The sequence below is a fragment of the Phytophthora infestans genome, genomic scaffold (genome assembly GCF_000142945.1).
Source record: "Phytophthora infestans T30-4 supercont1.6 genomic scaffold, whole genome shotgun sequence".
Classification (NCBI taxonomy): Eukaryota; Oomycota; class Peronosporomycetes; order Peronosporales; family Peronosporaceae; genus Phytophthora; species Phytophthora infestans.
Genome location: NW_003303753.1, coordinates 2,017,911 through 2,038,200, shown reverse-complemented (window position 1 = coordinate 2,038,200; position 20,290 = coordinate 2,017,911). Strand labels below are relative to the sequence as shown.

Sequence of the window (20,290 nt, the reverse complement as noted above, 5' to 3'; positions counted from 1 at the left end):
TCGCAAGTTTTTGGTCTTGCTACGATGTATTTCTTTCTGAGCAAGTGGAAGCCAATGCAAAAGCTCTAAAACATGCAGCAATATGGATGCAGAAGAGGAATTCTCACAGCTATTCGTTGCTCTCACTCTGCCTCAAGAAGTTCTCAAGACGCACTTGACGAAGGACATCGTACTGGCCGTCAGAGTCGACCGCGGTTCGCACTTGGCGTGATGCCAACGTGCCGTCCGGGTAACGGTGAGCGTAGAAGCAGCTGGTGCCGAATGGACAAGTTCCTCTGCAAGTAATTTAACATCAAACAATAAGCACAATATCATACCATGTAGCGCTAGAGCCTGCAATGAATGATCGTACCTTCCTTCGTCGAAATGGCGGCATGGAATGCCAGAGAGGTTTTTCTGGTAGCAGGAAGAACAGGTTAAGTACTGTGCTTGTCCATAGCCGTGCAAGGGTAAGCTCTCCACGTACCCGGTACACGTCGATGAGGACTTTCTTGCGCTCCGGTCTGGTGACCATGCGACTTGAAGGGATAATAAACTTGGTCTCCACTCGACACACGGGACACTGACGTACCGTCTGCTTGGGCTGGTCCTCACTGCTTCGCCAGTTGCGCAGACATGTGAGGCAGAACGAGTGGTTGCATCCGGAGAGCAGGCCAAATCGCTCGCCCTTCTTTAGAATAATCTCGTAGCAAATGCCGCATTCCAGATCCTGTGACAGATGGATCTCTTCGCCCATTGCAAGCATTTCCTCCTCGCTTTCAACACGCTCGGGCAGCGAGTGCGCGTAGAAGCAGGTGTTTCCATACCTGCACAGTCCTTGCAAGAAGAATGTGCAGATTTTTCTGAGAATTAACGACACGGAGGTCAGTACATCTACCACGCCATAGCAGCTAGAAACGACACACGTACGGTGGTGCAGGGCGCTCTTCATCAAATGACAGCGGTCCGTCCCTCACGTTCTTCTTGGCCACCTCCACGTACGATTCCTTGGGCATCGGGGGCACCGACTCTGCGGCTGTGTCTTCAAATTCACCCGGAGCTCCGTAATAATATAATTCTACGATGAAAAAAAGAACTAAATATCACCAAACTCCCCAGTAAAAAAGTACGGCAACTGACCTTCCTCCTTGGAGATGAAATCCTTGAGCTCTGTTACTTCGTCCTCTTTGTCCTTGGCATCCTCCTCATCACCTGATGCTTTAGCCGCAGGACTCGCCACTTTCTCCTCATCATCAGGTTGTTTCTGCGGGGTGGATGCTCCCTCCGTCACAGCTTCCACCTTGTCCTTATGCTCTTCTTCCTCCTTCTTATTGTGCAAGTACGGACATTTGTCTCCATTCGCGCAGTCGCCATACTTGAAGAACTTGCACGGGACACCGTAAGAGCCCGGTTTTGTCGTTTTCTCGCCCGTGCTGGCGCTAACACGCGTGGATGCCGCTTGCGCCTCCGCCGAGTGCGAGAACTTGCACCCGCGTCCTGCGGTGCACGTGCCGCGCAGGAAAAACTTGCAAGGCAACGGACTCACTGCCAGATCCTCGCGTGAAGCGTGGAAAAACTTGCAGCTGCTGCCATTGCGGCACTTTCCTGCTACGAAGAATGAACACGGCGTCATTTTCCTGGCCGCAGAGCCACCCGACGTTGCCGAGTGCGTCGACATCTTTGACAGTTCGAAAATGGGTGGGAATGGTGACTTGACGGACGATTTGATTGGTGGAAAAGACTCAATTAGTAATGTGGTCATCTGATAGAAATGGCTACATCACAATAAAAAGCATGGACTTCTAAACATCCAATGAAATGGAAGACAAACTTAGCTGAGTGTCAGTCTAACATTTTTGGAGAACGATACTTCGACGTATTTATATTGAGAGAAGAACTTGTTTGCCGGAATGTAATCGGTTCCTGTTACTAGGGTTTGTATCTGCTCGACTGAAGCGGCTTCCAGTCTGCATTCTTTAGTATTGGTCAGCACATGCATACAGATATTTCGTCTGACGCAGCGTTAGGCAGGTGAAGCTGTGTCAGAAGTTGGGCAAAAATGAGAGTCTTGCAAAGCAGGCTGATGCCTGCCCTATACGCTAAGCGGGTGCATGGCCTCACTCTCCCATCGGAGCATACCGAACATCGCCTCGTTAGCAAGCTGGTTCAGCACCTTGTCGTCCTTCTCGCCCTTGACATCGTAGTAGCCCAAGAAGTGAGCCTTCCACTGCGACGTCTCGTTCTCGCCACCAACGAACATCCAGCCTTGACATTCCTCACCACGAATGCAGTTCTCAGCAGCCTCAGTCTGCACCGTGATGGACTTGAGTCCGATATAGTAGTCGTCACCATCACGCAATCGAAATGCCACCGAGATAAACTCGCGGTCAGAAAGATCTGACGCCACCGACGCGATACGGTGCACCACCACGATATCATCCGTCACCTTTTGCAAGATACGGAACTGCTTGACATCCGGATAAATGCGTTTGCACTTCTCGGGAGACGTGATGATGTCCCAGGAAGCATTGGCCACTTCGCGGATGTTCTTATCACTGATCGCACGAACCGCTCGGAAGTTCAGACACGTGCTGGCAGCCCACAACTCGGTCTTCCAGCCCATCGCATGACACACGTTCGTCTTCGAGGTCACCGACGGTCCAAACGTCTTCAGCTCGTTGTACGCGTGACGCACAGCTTCGTGACACATATTCAGATCCACCACCAGTGTCGGACCCTTCAGAGGGTTCATCTGGTCGCTGATCCACATCGGGACACCCGCGATCTTCTTACGGTCCACGTCACGACAGTCGCTGGGCAGCGCATTCAGACCATACTGGATCATGCGAGCGAAGTTCTCGTGCTGCAACAGCTGCTCCTTCAGCTTGTTGTTGTCCTTGCGTAGCGTCTGCACCGTCACCATCTGCTTCTCGTACGCCTCCGTCAGAGCTTGCTCACTCATTCCTGCCATCTGAGAGCATTGCTCTGTCAGGTCACCGCCAATGATGCGGATCTGCTCCTTCAACTCCGCGATGCGGTCGCGCAGGAAACTCTCCTCGTCCTTCTGTTTCTTACGACGACGACGTGAGGCGTAGCGCACCTGCTGTCGACGGCGCTCCTTCTTCTTCTGTGAGTCATCCTCGCCCAAGTTGCCGTCCTCATCACTGCTGCCACCATTGTTACTGGACGTGGCCAGTGCACGCGAAGTAGAAGCCTTAGACGCCTTTGCGGTTGGCACAATGGCACTAGGTGCAACGGCCGCTTGTCGAGGCGGTGCAGCAGGTGTGGGGATGGAGGCTCCTAAGCCCCCGAGGGTCCCAAGACCTGACGACACTTCTGGTGCTCCCATATTCTGCTGCTGCATACCCGTATTCATACGCGACGGTGCTCCGACAGGCGTCATCTGGTTCAGGTGCATAGACCCAGGCATGCCTCCTTGCTGCATGAGCGGAGCTTGGCTGGTCATGGGCATTCCCTGAGTACGCCCGGGCTGGAAGTTGGGAGTCTGCGAGTGTGGCGCCATCATGTGCTGTTGGTCGTAGTGGCCCATCTGACCGAGATGCTGTTGCTGCTGTTGCACACCGAGGCCCGCGGGGTCGTTGCCTAGAGCGCCTAGTAGGTCATCCACGAAGCGAGGGTCGTCCTCGGGCGCTACCAAGCCTTGCTGTTGCATGAGACCTCCCATGCCTCCGTGCTGCGGATGCATGGGCGGCGGCGGATGGTACATGCCATTGTTCATAGGCAGCGGGTCAAACATCATGTCCTGCATCCCGTAGTGCTGCTGCTGGGGCATCCCGTTCGGCATCCCGGCGCGACCGCCAGGCATGCCATACGGGTTGTTCCGCTGGTCCATCGGTGACGAGCTTCAAGGCCCGGATGATGGGAGGAATAATAGACCGGAGGAGTGAGGTGCTTACGCGCCCACGGTCCTTCTTGTTGCTGGCAGATTGGTATGTGATGCATTTAAAACTGCCCTTCTCCCGACTACAATTCATTTCACAATTCATTTTAAAGGATTTCAGCCAATGGACGCAGCTCTTGCGAGGGAGAGAGGGCAGATCTGGCTTTGAGCTTCCAGAATTGGACTGACGGTCGCGCTGACTATCATGGATACCGATGGATATTAAAAACACCCTCTCGACTGTAGGAATAAGGCGTGCTGCCAACATATTTATTATAGCGCAGAGCTAGATTATTAATACAAGACACAAAAAAATTAGCTCAAGACATTTAACGTTGTTGTTGCGCTGGAAATTTCCTGTCGGAGCTTCAGATTGCTCTCCACTCTTGTTCGCCTCCACCAGCAAGCTCAACTTGTCTACAACGCCTGAGTCAGTCCCCGACAGCGCTGTAGTGGCAGTAACGGGTGTTCTTTGGCATTACTTATGTGTTCGGCCAGCAGTTGTTCGCTTAGTCTTGGGAAAAACTATCGAGCACATTTTTTTTCTTGGCTCTGCAAGAGAACATCCGCACAGTAGCAGATGTTCAGACGTATGATTTGATTGAAGTTATTGCTGTATCGTATACACGTGCAGTCATAGCATAGCTCAGGTTTCACAGTTTGTCCTCGACAAGGCGAGCCGCTGAGGGACGAAGAGATTGTTACGTGCCCAGTGGCAAAAGTACAATACAAGTGTGTCGTGTGGAACGAGGTAAATCTACACCAATTTCATGCATTATATAACTTAACTGTATTATAGTTTAAACTAACGTTACTGAAGTGGCCGTAGTCCAGCATATCCCCATGTCCGTGCTGGTGTGAACACGTCTCGGAATGTCTGGGCCTCTTGATCAATATCTAATGTCGAAGCTGGTGCCTGCTAAATGTTGAAAAAGGAGAAAATTGAATTAAACGAAGGCAGATCAGTGTTACCGTCCACAGCATCAGTGTCTCGGCCCCACGCCCGTGGTGGAGTCGCTGGGTGATTTCTATCGATTCGTTCACTGAGAACGGGGTCGCGAGCTGTGCCGGATACACCCTGATTTGCACGATGGCTCCTGCGAGGGCGACGACGTGAAGAAGTTTGGATCGTTGCTGGTTCTGCTATTCGAGGAGTAAGTGATGTTTCATCAAACCTTCTAATTCGCCAGTGTGGATCGAAATGATCGGGATTGAGCCGCAAAACACCATTTGATTCAATAATTTTCATCAGTTCGTGTATACACGGCCTACCGTGTACAGTTCGAAATGCACCAGTACACAAGGTTCGAGTTTGTCTTCTGTTGACAATTGTAGATGCTTCTCTCCACAGCTTTTCGGTTTCGTTCAAAGCCCAAATAGTGATATTGCGAACAACTGCAGCGTACCGGTGGTCCTGCAGCCTGTGCGGCGTTATCGTCGCGTTTCTCTCGCTCAATAGGCTTAAGGCCCTTGTTGAGGAGATCCACCATGGTAACAATTTATGAAAAACTGTGTATAAATCACCTCGGCACGTTTGCAACCAGCGTTTACACTTGGCGTGGGTGCCTTCAACTGTCGATGTATCTTGATACCCAAAGTGTGCTTATTGATTAGTCCAACAACGAACCATTTTTGTCTTGTACTTCCACCAATGTTGATCAAGGTACGCAGACACAATTGCGCTTTTCTTTTTAAGAATAACCCGGGCTTCCTCAAACGCAGCTTCGGTCTTAGAATTCACAGCTTCATAGTAGGTCATCATAAAGGAGTCTGTCTCCCATGTGTTAACGAACTTATCTTGACCAGGAGCTGCCTGCTCAACTTCAATTTGACCTAGAACTTGGCGGGTTTTGCTGAGCACATTCCGATTCATGTGCCATCTACATATCATAGTAGGCACCGCTGGAAACACACGACGTAAAGCATTCAAAGAAGCGAGATCACGATCCGATAAAATCACTCGAGGTTGAACAGCACCGGCTTCTTCCATATATTCCACAAGGGTGTTGAACGCCCAAACGAAGTCATCTTCGGTTTGTCCTGGTAGCCAACACTGGGCCACCGGAAGTACAGTGTTCAAACCCGTCATTGCGATGATATTTAAGAGGGGAATGTTGTATACCGAGCATAGATGACTTTAGCTCTATCACGAAGGTATGAGGCGGTGCGTTTGGAGACATTAAAGGAGTTGGCCTTCGTCCATGCGTGAAGCGCACCTTCAGCAGCCTGATAGCTTGGGTATACACACTCAGGAGGAGGAGGAATAGTGAAGAATGCCTGCTGTGCCCCTGGTTGGTTTTGCATTGGTGTGACGGAGATAATTCTACAATGATTGAAAAAGTGATAGCGTACGTTGTCTGCTAGCATACCTTCAAGATCTTACCTCGTAGGAATAATGTAACGGAAACTTGTTGCCCAGACCTGAAGAAGATGTTTATCATGTGGAAGCATGGGTTTAATTTAGGATTTTGTATTCCTCTTCAAAAACTTTTTTTCTGCCATTCTTTGCAGTTTCTGGCATAGTTTTGCAGTTTTCTGGTATAAAATAGCAGTGATATCATTTTTTTGTGTTGCAGTTTCTGTTAAATATTAAATATAAGAGTGAAAGCATGGGACGATGCAATTTATGAGAAAATATTTTTTATTTATGAGCTAAAAGTTTAAGTTTTCTTTCTCATTTGAGAAGAAAGATGTCACGAGCGAAGCCGAAGACAAGATGCCGTGAGTCCAAGAAAAATCTATCGTCGCCTACTGCGCTTAAGAGGCACCTGAAGAAGAAGTTTTCTTGCAGTAAAACTGCAGTACGACGGAGACGTGAGGAGCGACGGCTTAAGAAAAACGAGAAAGAACGTGTCCGGTATTACAGGAAGCAGCACCGGGATGTCCCTCAACGGAGCGAGCCGGCAGATCCCCCAGTTCAACGTAGACACACTTCTCGACCGATGGTCCTGAACTTCTACTATTACACCAACGAAGATCCCTCCAACACGGACGTCTCATTGTCATCTACAAAATGACAATTCCAGGTGTAACTTCAATCAAATCATACGTCTGAACATCTGCTACTGTGCGGATGTTCTCTTGCAGAGCCAAGAAAAAAAATGTGCTCGATAGTTTCTCCCTTAGTCTTGCAGCTTCTTTAATCTGTTGGGTTGTCAAGACTTGACTACCCAAAAGATTCTTTTTAATTCAGTAGCTGCCCACGATCGCTTTTGAATAATTTATTAATAATACGTGCACTCACTCAAGCATTTATTTCAAGAGAAGAGCATTATCGCCGGTGAACGAGCACTGTATTAATAAGCAGAATGCCTCGTCGGCGCGTTTTACTCCAATAATTTAGTGGGCACCGCGGTAAAGTCAATTGTGTTACTCGTCGCGCAAAAGCAGAGATAAACAAGCAAGTGTATAAGATGCAAGTCCGACCACCTAAACTGTAGACGAATGCGTCACGTTAGCCGTCACCTTTTGTTTTGTCAGACCGTGACTAAATTATTTATTTCGCGTGTCGCGCCAAACTCGCCCTGGTACCTGTACGGGATTTCATTGCAGAGGTTGAAACAGCGCTGACTCACCCGAGGAATACTCTCAGCATGTGATTACTTGTCCGCGTCAATGCAAAAATGTCACTCTGTAGCATGTTTTCGTTTCTTATATTTTTTAACACAATTTATGCATGTACTCAATAAGACGTCCGTGCTCAGGTGTTCGCTCAGCTATCAGTGGATTGGCTTACGCCTGGCATTAGTCAATACTCAGCAGTAGCGCCCTCTGCTTAGAGCTGTATGACATCTAGCCCACCACAATCTCCACGTATCGAGCAAAAGGGCCCCACCAATACGAGGACGTTTGACCCTTAGACACTAAGCGGGTGCATGGCCTCACTCTCCCATCGGAGCATACCGAACATCGCCTCGTTAGCAAGCTGGTTCAGCACCTTGTCGTCCTTCTCGCCCTTGACATCGTAGTAGCCCAAGAAGTGAGCCTTCCACTGCGATGTCTCGTTCTCGCCACCAACAAACATCCATCCTTGACATTCCTCACCACGAATGCAGTTCTCAGCAGCCTCAGTCTGCACCGTGATAGATTTGATACCAATAAAATAATTGTCTCCGTCCCGGAGTCGGAACGCCACCGAGATAAACTCGCGGTCAGAAAGATCTGATGCCACCGACGCGATGCGGTGCACCACCACGATATCATCCGTCACCTTCTGTAGGATACGGAACTGCTTGACATCCGGATAAATGCGTTTGAACTTATCCGGCGACGTAATAATCTCCCATGAAGCATCTGCAACCTCGCGGATGTTCTTGTCACTAATAACACGAACCGCTCGGAAGTTCAGACACGTGCTGGCAGCCCACAGCTCCGTCTTCCAGCCCATAGCATAGCACACGTTCGTCTTCGAGTTCACCGACGGACCAAACGCCTTCAGCTCGTTGTACGTGTGACGCACAGCTTCGTGACACAAATTCAGATCCACCACCAGTGTCGGACCCTTCAGAGGGTTCATCTGGTCGCTGATCCACATCGGGACACCCGCGATCTTCTTACGGTCCACGTCACGACAGTCGCTGGGCAGCGCATTCAGACCATACTGGATCATGCGAGCGAAGTTCTCGTGCTGCAACAGCTGCTCCTTCAGCTTGTTGTTGTCCTTGCGTAGCGTCTGCACCGTCACCATCTGCTTCTCGTACGCCTCCGTCAGAGCTTGCTCACTCATTCCTGCCATCTGAGAGCATTGCTCTGTCAGGTCACCGCCAATGATGCGGATCTGCTCCTTCAACTCCGCGATGCGGTCGCGCAGGAAACTCTCCTCGTCCTTCTGTTTCTTACGACGACGACGTGAGGCGTAGCGCACCTGCTGTCGACGGCGCTCCTTCTTCTTCTGTGAGTCATCCTCGCCCAAGTTGCCGTCCTCGTCACTGCTGCCACCATTGTTACTGGACGTGGCGAGCGCACGCGAGCTAGGTTAAGCCTTAGACGCCTTTGAAGTTGGCACAATGGCACTAGGCACGACGGCTGCCTGGCGAGGGGCAGCAGGTGCTGGAATGCTTGTGCTCAGATTGCTGATACCGCCAAGAGTTGATGGCGCAGCCATGTTCTCCTGCGGCATGCCGATGCCCATGCGCGCGCCATTAGGAGCCATCTGATTCATGTGCATGGAGTTGGGTATGCCGTTCTGCTGCATAAGTGGCGTCTGGTTGGGCAGGGGCATTCCCTGGGAGCGTCCGGGTTGGAGGTTGGGGGCCTGCGAGCGCGGTGCCATGAGGTGCGACTGATCGTAGACGTGACTGGACATCTGCCCCATGTTCTGCTGCTGCGCGCTCATGCCCACGGGGTCTCCCAGTGCGGTCATGAGGTCGTCCAGGTCGTCTTCGGGCGCTATAATCCCCTGCTGCGGCATCAGACCGCCAAGGACCTGCATACCTCCACCGCGAGCTCCTGGATGCTGCTGGTGCATCATGTGGCCACCGACGCCCTGGGGCTGGTGGAACATGCCGTTGTTCATGGGTAGCGGATCGAACATCATGTCCTGCATGCTGTAGTGCTGCTGCATTCCTGGCTGTGCGCGCTGCTGCTGCTGCTGAGGCATTCCACCAGGGAGACCCCCGCGGCCAGCGGGCATGCCGTACGGGGTATTGCGCTGGTCCATAGGCTCGGAGGGGGGCAAGCTTTACCTAGTTGACGAGGACGAGAGCGAGTCTTTTTGGCTGTGTGGGCCAAGTGTCAGTTTGACCGACTTGCAATTCAAATCTGCAATTCATTTCGGAGTGCGCCAATCAAATCGTCAGATATTTTACTTGCGATAAACAAATCATTTTGGTCGATCATCTCAACATTTTAGTAAAATACTGCTGTAGCACTGCTGCGTGCAAACATTTTGGGCGAATCACAGAATGAAAAGCAAAAAGAGAACCAAAGTTGGCTTTGCACTTCAACAAGATGAGAGGGCGCCACAGAAACTATTTAAGGTATCAACAACTCGTGGACAGATCCTCACCATTTGCCCGTGTACGTAACCAGAAGCGGCTTGTTGACTGTCGGGCACGTGATGCCAGCGGACTGCAATAGCTCAGTCGAGAGCGTCGCGTCGAACACCTTGTCGCTCTGGAAATAAACCTCGAACGAGTCGATGCCCGCCGCCAGCTTCTGCAGCTCCAACGGGGCGTCCGTCTTACTCGCAGCTTGATCCAAGCTACGTTTCCACTGTGAATACTCGACTGCAGTCAGTTGCTTGCTCGCCATTGCAGCCGTAAAGAACTCAAAGAACGCGTCACTCTTGACTGGAAGCGACGGGTTCTGGATGTGAAGCGTCTGGCCAAGCGCCTCCACCGGATGCACCGCAGCGAAGTGCACGATGGCACGTGCTGCGTAGTCCACGGGGGTCATGTCCAAGTACCAGTCAGAGCGAGCTGGCACAGCGCCGAGACCTGCGCAGCCCTTAAGCAGCAGGTAGATGAAGTCACTGGTGTTCCATTGACCAGAGAAGGAGGACGGAGCCATGTTGCCCGGACGCAGAATCGACACCGGAAGACCGCGATGAGCTGCTTCGTGGCACATTTGCTCGGCCACCCACTTGCTCTGTGCGTAGCCATTGTCGAGCTGATCGGACAGCTCACTCAAGTCCGCCGTCTCGAGATATCTAGGTGCACTTAGTGTTGACGGGAACACTCCGTTCGTTGAGATGTAGTGTACAGGCTTTACACGCGTCTTGGCCAGTCCGTTCGTCACAGCAAGACGCAATACTTCCTGTGTTCCCAGCACATTGACGCTCTTCAGAGAAGAGTATGGCTTGACCAGGTTGACGTCTGCGCCATTATGCAAGATGGCGTCGATCTCAGTCGCCAGCATCTTGAACATGTCAGCATCAAGACCCAGCAGCGGCTGCGCGAGGTTGCCCGGGACGGGGATCACACGGTCTTCCAGATGGCATTTCTGCGCTTCCTCGAGAAGCGCGAACTCTTTGAGTGCATTCTTTATGCGATCCATAGCTGCGTCTTCATCAGCAGCACGAACCAGACAGAAGACGACGCTGGTCGAGTACTTGAGCAGTGCATGTAGCAGATGCACACCGAGGAATCCGGTGGCACCAGTCAGGAACAAGTTGCGTGGCGGTAGACTCACCATCTCCACACGGTAGCGACTGTACCCGGCCTTACGAGTGGCAGCAGGGTAAATCGACGCATCCAGGACAGCTTCAAGCGGGAGCACCACCTTCTTCTCCGTCTTCTCAGCCACCGTTTTAGTATCATTATCAGCTGGACCACCAAGCGATTGGTCGATTCGAGACGCTATCGAGCACAACTCAGGCGACGAGAGAATGTCTGCTAGAGTCAAGTGAACGTCGAAAGTATCGCGGATACTGGAGACCAGTCGAGTGGACAGCAAACTGTGTCCGCCCACGTCAAAGAAGCTGGCTTCACGGTGCAAGACGCTGTCGTTCTCGAGACGTAGCAGCTCCGACCAGATGCACGCGAGCTTCTTCTCCGTCTCGGTCTGCGGCAAGTTCTGCGGGTCCACCGACAAGTCGATCGATTCGTTACGCAGCTTCTTGGCTTCTTCGATCGACGGCATTTTCTTACGATCCAACTTGCCACTTGCACTGTTAATGGGCAAAGCATCGAGTTGTACAAACACCGACGGGATCGCATAGTGCGGCAGCTTCTCCTTGAGAAACTCGCGAAGGTTTGACGCACTTGGCACCTTTTCCCAGTCTTCCGGCACAATGTAGGCAACCAACCGCTTGTCTTCACCTTCGTCGCCTTCCGTGAGCACCACCGACGTGGACACCAAAGGATGTTGCGCTAATGCTGACTCCACAGCACCCAACACGACACTGTAGCCACGAATCTTCACCATAAAGTCGCACCGACCGATGAGTTCCAAGTGGCCATTAGGTAAGAAGCGTGCACGATCTCCCGTCCTGTACACGGTCTCTCCGGGTACAACGTGCTTTAGGAAGCGCTGTGCGGTCTGTTCTGGGCGATTGAGGTACCCGATAGCCAGACAGGGTCCTCCAATGTACAGCTCTCCAGGGACGCCGATAGACACGGGTTTGAAGTCGTCATCCAGCACATATGCCTTCACATTCGGCATGACTTCGCCACAAGACGCGTACTTCGTCGACAACGAGTTGTCCAAGTCGCTCATTGCAGCCAGATCCACTGCACTCACGTCGTGGCACTCCGAGACGCTGTAGAGATTCTGCAGCTCGCACTTGGGGAACAGACGAACAAAGCGATCGCGTAGCTCCAGCGTCACCACCTCACCACAAAGCCACACCAGACGTAACTTGGACAGCTTCTGTAGTAATTCTTCCTTCGTGCAGGTGTCCAGGATCAACTGGAGCAGCGACGGCGTGAAGAGGATGCGTGTGATACTGTGCGTTGCCAGGTAGTCCACGAGCTTGACAGGGTCGTAGATGGTGTTGTCTGGGATGACATACAGTGGTCGGTTGCCGAGCATTGGACGTAGCAGTTCCCACACGAAGAAGACGTGGCAAGCCACTCGGTCGTCGTCCTTGTACGAGCAATGAGTGAGACGCCAGTCGTACGAGTGCACGGCGCCACGGTGAGGACAGCAGATTCCTTTAGGGACTCCTGTAGTGCCTGAAGACATGACTACGTAAGCCAGATCGTCTGGATGCGTCCGCGTGCGGTCTGCGGGCATCACTGGGATTTTCTGGCGAGCTAAGGACTCAATCCAGCCGTCGTCCAGCTCCAGTGCTTGTTGCCAGGCTGGCAGACGGTTGCGGAACTTCTTCTTGGTCAGTACAATGGTCGGTTTGGACTCTTCCATGACGCGTTCAAGAAGGTCCGGCGGATACACGATCTCTAACGGCATATACGCTCCACCAGCTTTCAGCGCTGCGACGTAGGCGATGACAAACTCGATGCAATGCTCCATGAAGATGCCAGAGATGCAGTTCGGACGCACACCAGCGTGATACAGATAGTCAGCGAGTCGTTCACTTTGCTCGTCCAGTTGACGGAATGTCAACGTCTTGCCCTCGTAGTAGACTGCAACTGCGTCCGGAGTTCGCTTCGCTGCCTCATAAAACATGTCGTGCAAGCAATTCTCAGACGGGTAAGCCCCGTGCTTCGCGTTCAATCCGTCGATCAACGTGCGCGACTCCCTTAGGACAAGGGATGACACCTTCTCCAGTTTGGCAATGAAAGACTGGGAGAAAGTCTTCTGACTCTCAGCACTCGTGAGGTAGAAGTGTCCGCCTGTGAACAGCTTGACTTCAAACTCGCTGCCTTCAGCACACACATCTCTCCACTTGGGCAAAGAATCCGCAGGGGCGGCGGGATCTTCCGATCCACCGTAGACGGTCACGTCGGAGCGGATCTTGACCTCTTTCTGCTGCGTGAACCATTGCACGAGCCCATTGTGTAGCTGTAGATCAGTACGTAGCGCGGTCAGGAGCTTCTGCTTTTGCTCTGGGATCTCCAGAAGTTGCGTGTCCGTGCCACCCCATTGTTCCAGCAACTTCAGCAGCTGCGAGTCTTGCTGCAGTGCGTTCGTGTCGTACAGCGTCCAGGGACCAGGTCCCGCAGCCCCCGAGAAGAAAACGTGACGGGGTGCTGAGAACTTGCGGTGCTCGAGGTAATGCGTCAATGCCAGCGCCACTAACGCACCGAGACTATGACCTACCAACACGAAGGGTTTACCGAAGAATCCAATGCTCAGTTGCGCGCAGATGGCAGCTACGAGCTCGAGGGAGCAGGCGGCGGCGTCTTCCACGACGTCCTCCGCCGTCCACGTCCAGTCCACGCCCCACAACTCCACGTTGAGTCCCGCAGCGCGAAAACTCTTGCCCCACTCAAGCGCCAGAGCACGCGAGGCGCCACCGGCGTGGGGAAGCACCAACACGCGCAGAGGCGCCACCTCTGCCTCTTGGAAACATGTCGTGGTCACTTGAGGCGACATAGCGAGCGTTCTAAAGCCTCGTAAGCTTCGCCTTCTTGGCCGCAAATGAGGAAATGAACGCCAAAGTAGTGCAATGGATTCACGTTAACATGTGAATGCAAAAATCAGATATCACAGGGAGCATGCCTGCAAAAAAACGTGTTGGAGCGGCAAGCACAGATCCAACATGAATGTGCACTTTCATTAGTCGCTCAACGTGGCAAAAGGAACATTTCTCGACATGGCTGATCTATTCTGGGTCGGTGGTGGCTATTATTTTTCAACAAGGTGTGTGTCGTCTAAACGGCTTACTGAGGGATGCTGAAAGAAGAGACGGTAAGCTACGTAGTGTTGGTAGGTGTTCGAGAATACTGTACTGACATCGTTCTAATAGCCTCAAGACGCGGCGTATTCCGACGATGAGTTTGGGTCGGAGCGTGCATACCATGGTGGTGACGAGTTTGTCGACGAAGATAAAGTGCTAGGAACTGTCAAACAGAGCGATGATTACGATGGAAAAGTAGTGGACGATGCTGGCCGCATGGACGGCTCAGAGGCTGACGGCACTCAAGCTGATCCATCATCGACAGAAGCAGGAAAAATTATACAGGAAGAGACGTACGATGGAGAGTTAGAGTTTGACGAGGACGATCACCCTCCAGCTTGTGTTGATGCAGATAAAGAACAAGAAGACGTTAAACAAGATAGCCTCGTGAGGGATAATACAGAGGTGACAGAGCAATACGACGATGAATTTGACGGTGATGACCGTACTGAAGTAGGTACCGGCTCACAGACGTTAGAGAGTGACGGAACGGCTACAGAAGCAGAGATACTAACACAGACTCCACAAGAAGATGGGGAGGCATTCGATAGAGAGTTTGAAGAATACGATCACCCTCCAGTTGCTACTGATTCAACTCCAGTAGAGACTGGCGAGACTTTAGCTGAGTATACCCCCTCCGAAGCCAAAGTTTCGAGCGATGACGAAGCTTACGATAGAGAGTTTGATAGCGAGAACCCAGCAATGGTGGCACCTGACGCTGCGCCCCCGACAGTAGATAATTGTAAGACTACAATGCTACCGGATAACATATACACTAGCGGCGTACTCGTCGATACCGATAACATCTTGAGCCACGATCGAAACGAGAGTGAAGATAGTGAAGCAGAATACTCGAACGATGTGGAAAATGATGCGATTGCAGACCTACCAAGTAGTACGGGCTCTCTATCCAGAAATTCTATTGAAGACAACTCGACACAACACAGATCTGCTACTCCTGTCATTGCTCAACTAACAGCAGATACCCCAACTACACCAGACTTTGATCGCACGCCGATAGTGTTGTCAGTGGGAACTCCAGAGGTCACTGATGCGGCTTGTAACCAAGAAGTTAACGATTCTTACAGTGACGATCGAGATAGCCATGTTACCGACAAAGAGGTAAGTCCGGAGGAAGGCAAAAGCAGCCCTGATTCCGCTAAACTACCCACCAGCGCCCCTACAATTGAATCGACTCCAACCAACGATGACGATTATACGGAAGAGATGGAAGATGAATTTGCTATTACTCCTCAGTTGAATGAAGAGGATAAGCCCAGCGATGAAGGATGCGATTATGGCGTCGACAAGTTAAAGGAAGACAGTCAACGTGAGACCGACATTTTACTTCAAGAAAAGCTTTCATTGCTTAGTTTGCAGCACAACGTGACTGAAATCAGCAAACTAGCTGTAGACGTCGAATCACCTGACTATGTGGCTCAATTCGGGAACGATGAAAACGAAAGCCCGGGAGAAGCAGACGACGTGGTTGTTCTGTACGACGATTTTGATGAATTTGCCGATGATAATGTGGACGCTCATGTTCCGAAACAAGAAACCCTACAGCAGGGAGCAGACGCTGACGAAATAGGACAGTACGACAACGATGAGGAAGAGTTCGAAGACCACGAGGTGACAGCTCAACCTCCTGGTCTTCAGTCCGACGAAATCGGCAATCCGGAGGAGGCTACAAGTACAGATACAGATAGCGCACATCTTCAGCGTGTCCTTGCGATCGAAGATACCGTATCTGATACGCTGTCCAAAGGTGCGACGATGCCAATAATTAAAGATGCCCAACCACCTGAAAGCTTGCAGCAAGACGACCTTCCCTCCGCATCGACTGCAGTTAAGCAGGATGAGAAAGCGACTTCTGCTAAGGTGCATCCGAAGAAATCGCCACGGAAGTTGAGTCAACAAGAGAACAAAAACGTGGCTGGGCTTAAGCAGCCTGTAAAGAATGGAGAGCCTTCCACCAAGCAACCATCGCCCCCAATTAAACCATCACGTCCATCAACAAAGAAATCAACGCCAACATCATCCGTACTGCCTAATACACCGACAACCGATATTAAATCCACATCGACTTCGCGAGCTTCCCATAGTAAGCTGAAAACAGCCACGTCGACATTAATTCCACCATTCTCAGTCGGTTCAGAGACAAAGCATAAGACAGCTACGCTGAATCCACAACCTGAAAGTCCACCCAAGAACAAGCAGAAGAATTCGTCTCTATCGACTCCGAGCCCAGATCCGTCGCATAATGCATTAAAACTTTTTCAAAAGGAGCCTCTACCCAAGCAGAAGGTGAACCCGAAGCCTTCTACCAGTGGAGATCATTCAACTAAGCGTCGTATGCTGCAGCCCGTGCGAACACCCGCGAACCTCCATTTTAATCTTCCAAAGATGGACAAGGCAAAGCGTGACTGGCTTTTCGCCAATATGTTTCGTCATGGAGATGATCTGCGCAAGTACGAAGCGTTTGTGCCTCCCGTTTTGCTGGCAAAGCCCCCAACAACGAAGGAGACCAAGAAGCGACCGTTGTCTGCTCGTCAGGTGTCTGGAACCCCGTACTCGTCTAGATTTGAGTCATCCGGTCGAAAGCTCGTCCCACAACCGAATCCAGAGTTGCAAAATCGAGAGCGCAACTGGGTGGCAACTACCCCGCACGACTCGAAACTACCGCAGTACGACTCGATCCTGGACAAATACTGCACCAGAGTCACAAACCCCGAGGTCCAGCGTCAGATCTACCAGACCAGACAAAGAGATTTGTCACCCCAATTGGCTTTTGTTCTCGAGAAGCGAGTGGCGAAACACTACCGAAAAGGCTTCTACGACTCTTTTGGTGGAGTCGGCTCCTACAAGACTGAAATTGTGCCAACAGCCCCAGGCGACGGTATGCGGCCCAGGCAGATGTCTCCGAGCTCTTCGACCAAGTCGGGGCTACTGGAAAGGCAAGCACTCAGCCGTGTTGCACTAGATGAAAAGTAGAGTCTCATCCAGACGAACAAATTAGCACCCACTGTAGCCAACACACTCCGTTGCTTCCAGTTGTCTGCGTCGGACCCGCCCCGCTAACTACATGTAGTCTTCACCGGCTTTAGAGCTGAATTGAGGTCACAGATGATGACGAAGATCCCGACGGAAGAGAAGTGGACGACGGCGCGAGAAGCAGTGGAGGAGAGTCACGGACAGATAACCGCACGAGCCGCGTGTTCTTGGAAAAGTTTCTGCACTGTATCAATGCTCGCTTGAGGGTTGCTGAGGGTGCTTTACATTCGGCTACAGAGATATTTGAGCACAACCATCGACGACTCCAGCGTGTTGTTTGACCGAATGTGGAAGACTCAAAGGCTTTGGTCGTGAATGTCTGCACTCGCTGGATGACGTCTTCCCTGCCGATGTAACTTCGTGTTCAGCCAAATGAGTGCATGAATCGTTCACATGAAGTCATTTCTTCAGCCGACTTCGGCGATACCTCTCACACACTGAGCATCCGTGGTAATCTGGTCCTCAAGCTCGATTCTTGCCAAACAAAATATAATGCACGCTAGCTTAAGTGAACTAGCATCTCTCGCTTCAAAATCCAATGCCCGGCTGTCGAGCTCAAGAATCCCGCCTTTGCTGCTCACTGGTTGTAGTCCATTGAAGGCCCATCTTCTGTAGTGGCCAGCAACAAGTGAGACGATACCAAACTTCCTCATCGACATCAAGAGTTATCTGCAACATGAGAAGCGCTAGTGCAAGATACACCGCGAGTTCAACAAAGCTACCCGTAAACTGCTCTAACCCACACACACTTCAAGTTTGAAGCGTATGCTGGAGACGCCGAGGAGAAGAACGAGGAGACAGGTGGACTAACTTGTGGACGCCTACGCGAGATTCTGTTGCTTCCCCGTCAAGCATCTCGACACTGCTGGCCAACAAATTTTCGGAGAACCAACGACAATTACATGTACAGTTCTCCAAGATGCTGGGAAAGATTGTGTGAGAAGCGTTACGTGGTTGTGAACAACGAATTAATGTGCGGCTTCACGTGCTCTGCGCGTCAACATCGCGCACTTGTCGATGTTGACCAACCCGGGACGAACATGTGGGATTCGTGGTAAGATTTTTATTATAAAATCCGCTAAACATGAGCACTTGTAAACACTTGGTGGTGTTGCAACTGTACGTACTTATAGATCCGTTACTTGACCACGGATTGACGGCGAGCGCACAGAGGAGCAGAGGGGCGCGTTTAAACATGACGATCACCTCTGAGACCAGCCTCAAACAAGGACACGAAGAAGCCTTTGAACCAGTAGAGCAGAGCATGGCGCTTGACGAGTAAAAGCCTAAACGCCGTAAGTGCACGTACGCGGCTCGACGGGTACGTGGTCAGTGAGCTATCGTGGCATTTCGACGTTACTTTTATCATGCGTCGAATGAGCAGGAGAAAGCTCATGAACTCCGCGAGGAGGTGCGCAAACTCGAGTCACAAGTGATTGTGCTAAAACTTCGGTCCGAGCAAGAGTCCGGAGTGGACGATAGGCTGAAGCAGACGCAAGCAGAAAATGCAACACTGAGCGAGAATATTCGAGCCCAACATCTCCAGGTTGCTGAGATGCAGTCTGCAATGAGCCAGTACCTAGTAAGTGTGCTACTGCTACGTAAGCTTTGCTCTGTAAATCGCTGTCTAATACTGTCGCTCGTTCCTATAGAAATCGCAGCAGTCACACCCACTCTACACTTACATTTGCTTGCCCAAAGACTGGAACAAACGCCAGGCGAAACTCGTGTCGATCCGAGAAGAAAAACTTCGCAACGCATACAACTTCGTCATGGATCCCAAACGCATCGTCGACAGTGACAAGACGACGTATTCGGGTGAACTTTTTGAGTCTATAGATGGCGACTTCTGCGGCATACGCTTCGAAATTGTACAGTTCCCTGGAGTCAAGTCACTTCAGCAAGTCTACGATGCGGCTTTGTACTACCTCACGAACATGGAGATCAGTATTACGGAACGGCTCGGACACATCACGGTGCTGGACGACTACGAGACAATAGACGGCAGCGTGTACAACGCTCGGGTGCTGTCCACCGTTCACGACACAGTCACGATGGAAACCAGCTCACTGTTGTTTCCGAAGATGGATCCCGATGGGGAATACGAAATCGTAGTTCTCGATTCTATCGACGAGGACGAACTCTATCCGTACAGCTCAGCCAAACGGGTGCGGAAGGATGTGTCAGCTACTGCTGTCTTTACGGCCCGGAGGAAACCAACAGTCAATGGAGAGGAGGGAGAACTCGTCGTGACGATGAGAGGCTCAGCTTTCTTGAAGATCCATCGACCCCAATTTGCTGCTCGGGAGGATATCCAGCAAGAGATGGCAACAAACATCATGGCGTGGGGTGATGTCATGGTAAAGTCGATCCGGAGTATTGTGTATGGGGCGTGCTAAGACGCACGCTGTTGCTTCGCATGGACTCCCATTATCGACAGGATTCCCGTTTCTTAGAGGTACTTGCAAACTGTAGTACACTCGTTGAAACATTCCAAAAACGATGAATACAAACCATGGTTTCCATTGCTTTTAGTTCGAGTTGGGGTACACTAATAACATTTAGCTCGAAGACGAGAGACTAAATTCGAGCTGGTTAAGGTGTCATCGTGACAAAGAAATACTTTAATTGTCTGTTGGACTACGTGCTCGTAGACAGGATTGCTGTATTCACGGTCGGCAAAGACGAGAAAGGTAAGCTAGTCATGACAATGCGTCGTGCGGCGTTCTTGAAGATCCATCGACCGCAGTTCTCGCTCTCCGAGGACACACTTCAAGAACTTGCGACGGGTATAATGGCGTGGGGCGACGTCATGCTCAAGACTGTGCGTAGTATGGTGTATGGAAGCAGATAATTTCGCTCGTTGTCGTCTGTGTGGCGAGATAGACAAGACTGGAACAAGGACTTCTTGTAATTGCATCACCAATATATTTCCTGAACTAAAAGCACATGATGTCGACAACGCCGTTATGGCAAACATTACCGTATATGTGTCCATTGCAGTGACCTCAATTTGTGTCTCATTCATTTAGCAGAACCCTAAATCTCTATACAACATAGCTTGGAAATTAGCATGGAAATTTAACTAGAGGCGTTGCTTTGGTCGTGATTTC

General features: G+C 51.2%; 6 protein-coding genes across 6 annotated transcripts; 2 read left to right on the top strand and 4 right to left on the bottom strand.

Moving 5' to 3' along the window:
* Nucleotides 1–71: 71 nt before the first annotated feature.
* On the bottom strand, nucleotides 72–1,657 carry PITG_04664 (uncharacterized protein; the record flags this gene model as incomplete). The annotated part of the gene is made up of 6 exons (XM_002905357.1): nucleotides 72–275; nucleotides 353–396; nucleotides 467–842; nucleotides 910–1,057; nucleotides 1,120–1,164; nucleotides 1,213–1,657. 6 exons carry the CDS (start codon nucleotides 1,655–1,657, stop codon nucleotides 110–112), a joined length of 1,224 nt encoding a protein of 407 aa, XP_002905403.1.
* A 193-nt stretch (nucleotides 1,658–1,850) lies between these two features.
* Nucleotides 1,851–3,919, bottom strand: PITG_04663 (uncharacterized protein; the record flags this gene model as incomplete). The annotated part of the gene is made up of 1 exon (XM_002905356.1): nucleotides 1,851–3,919. The coding sequence occupies one exon, from the start codon at nucleotides 3,830–3,832 to the stop codon at nucleotides 2,072–2,074; it is 1,761 nt and encodes a 586-aa protein (XP_002905402.1).
* Nucleotides 3,920–7,519: 3,600 nt separating this feature from the next.
* PITG_04662 (uncharacterized protein) lies at nucleotides 7,520–8,883 on the bottom strand (the record flags this gene model as incomplete). The annotated part of the gene is made up of 1 exon (XM_002905355.1): nucleotides 7,520–8,883. The coding sequence occupies one exon, from the start codon at nucleotides 8,265–8,267 to the stop codon at nucleotides 7,737–7,739; it is 531 nt and encodes a 176-aa protein (XP_002905401.1).
* A 1,000-nt stretch (nucleotides 8,884–9,883) lies between these two features.
* On the bottom strand, nucleotides 9,884–13,819 carry PITG_04661 (L-aminoadipate-semialdehyde dehydrogenase large subunit, putative; the record flags this gene model as incomplete). Its single annotated transcript, XM_002905354.1, has 1 exon — nucleotides 9,884–13,819. One exon carries the CDS (start codon nucleotides 13,817–13,819, stop codon nucleotides 9,884–9,886), a length of 3,936 nt encoding a protein of 1,311 aa, XP_002905400.1.
* A 2,710-nt stretch (nucleotides 13,820–16,529) lies between these two features.
* PITG_04660 (uncharacterized protein) lies at nucleotides 16,530–17,117 on the top strand (the record flags this gene model as incomplete). Its single annotated transcript, XM_002905353.1, has 2 exons — nucleotides 16,530–16,679; nucleotides 16,728–17,117. The coding sequence occupies 2 exons, from the start codon at nucleotides 16,530–16,532 to the stop codon at nucleotides 17,115–17,117; spliced, it is 540 nt and encodes a 179-aa protein (XP_002905399.1).
* A 1,627-nt stretch (nucleotides 17,118–18,744) lies between these two features.
* On the top strand, nucleotides 18,745–19,576 carry PITG_04659 (uncharacterized protein; the record flags this gene model as incomplete). Its single annotated transcript, XM_002905352.1, has 2 exons — nucleotides 18,745–18,759; nucleotides 18,839–19,576. The coding sequence occupies 2 exons, from the start codon at nucleotides 18,745–18,747 to the stop codon at nucleotides 19,574–19,576; spliced, it is 753 nt and encodes a 250-aa protein (XP_002905398.1).
* Between the last annotated feature and the right edge of the window lie 714 nt (nucleotides 19,577–20,290).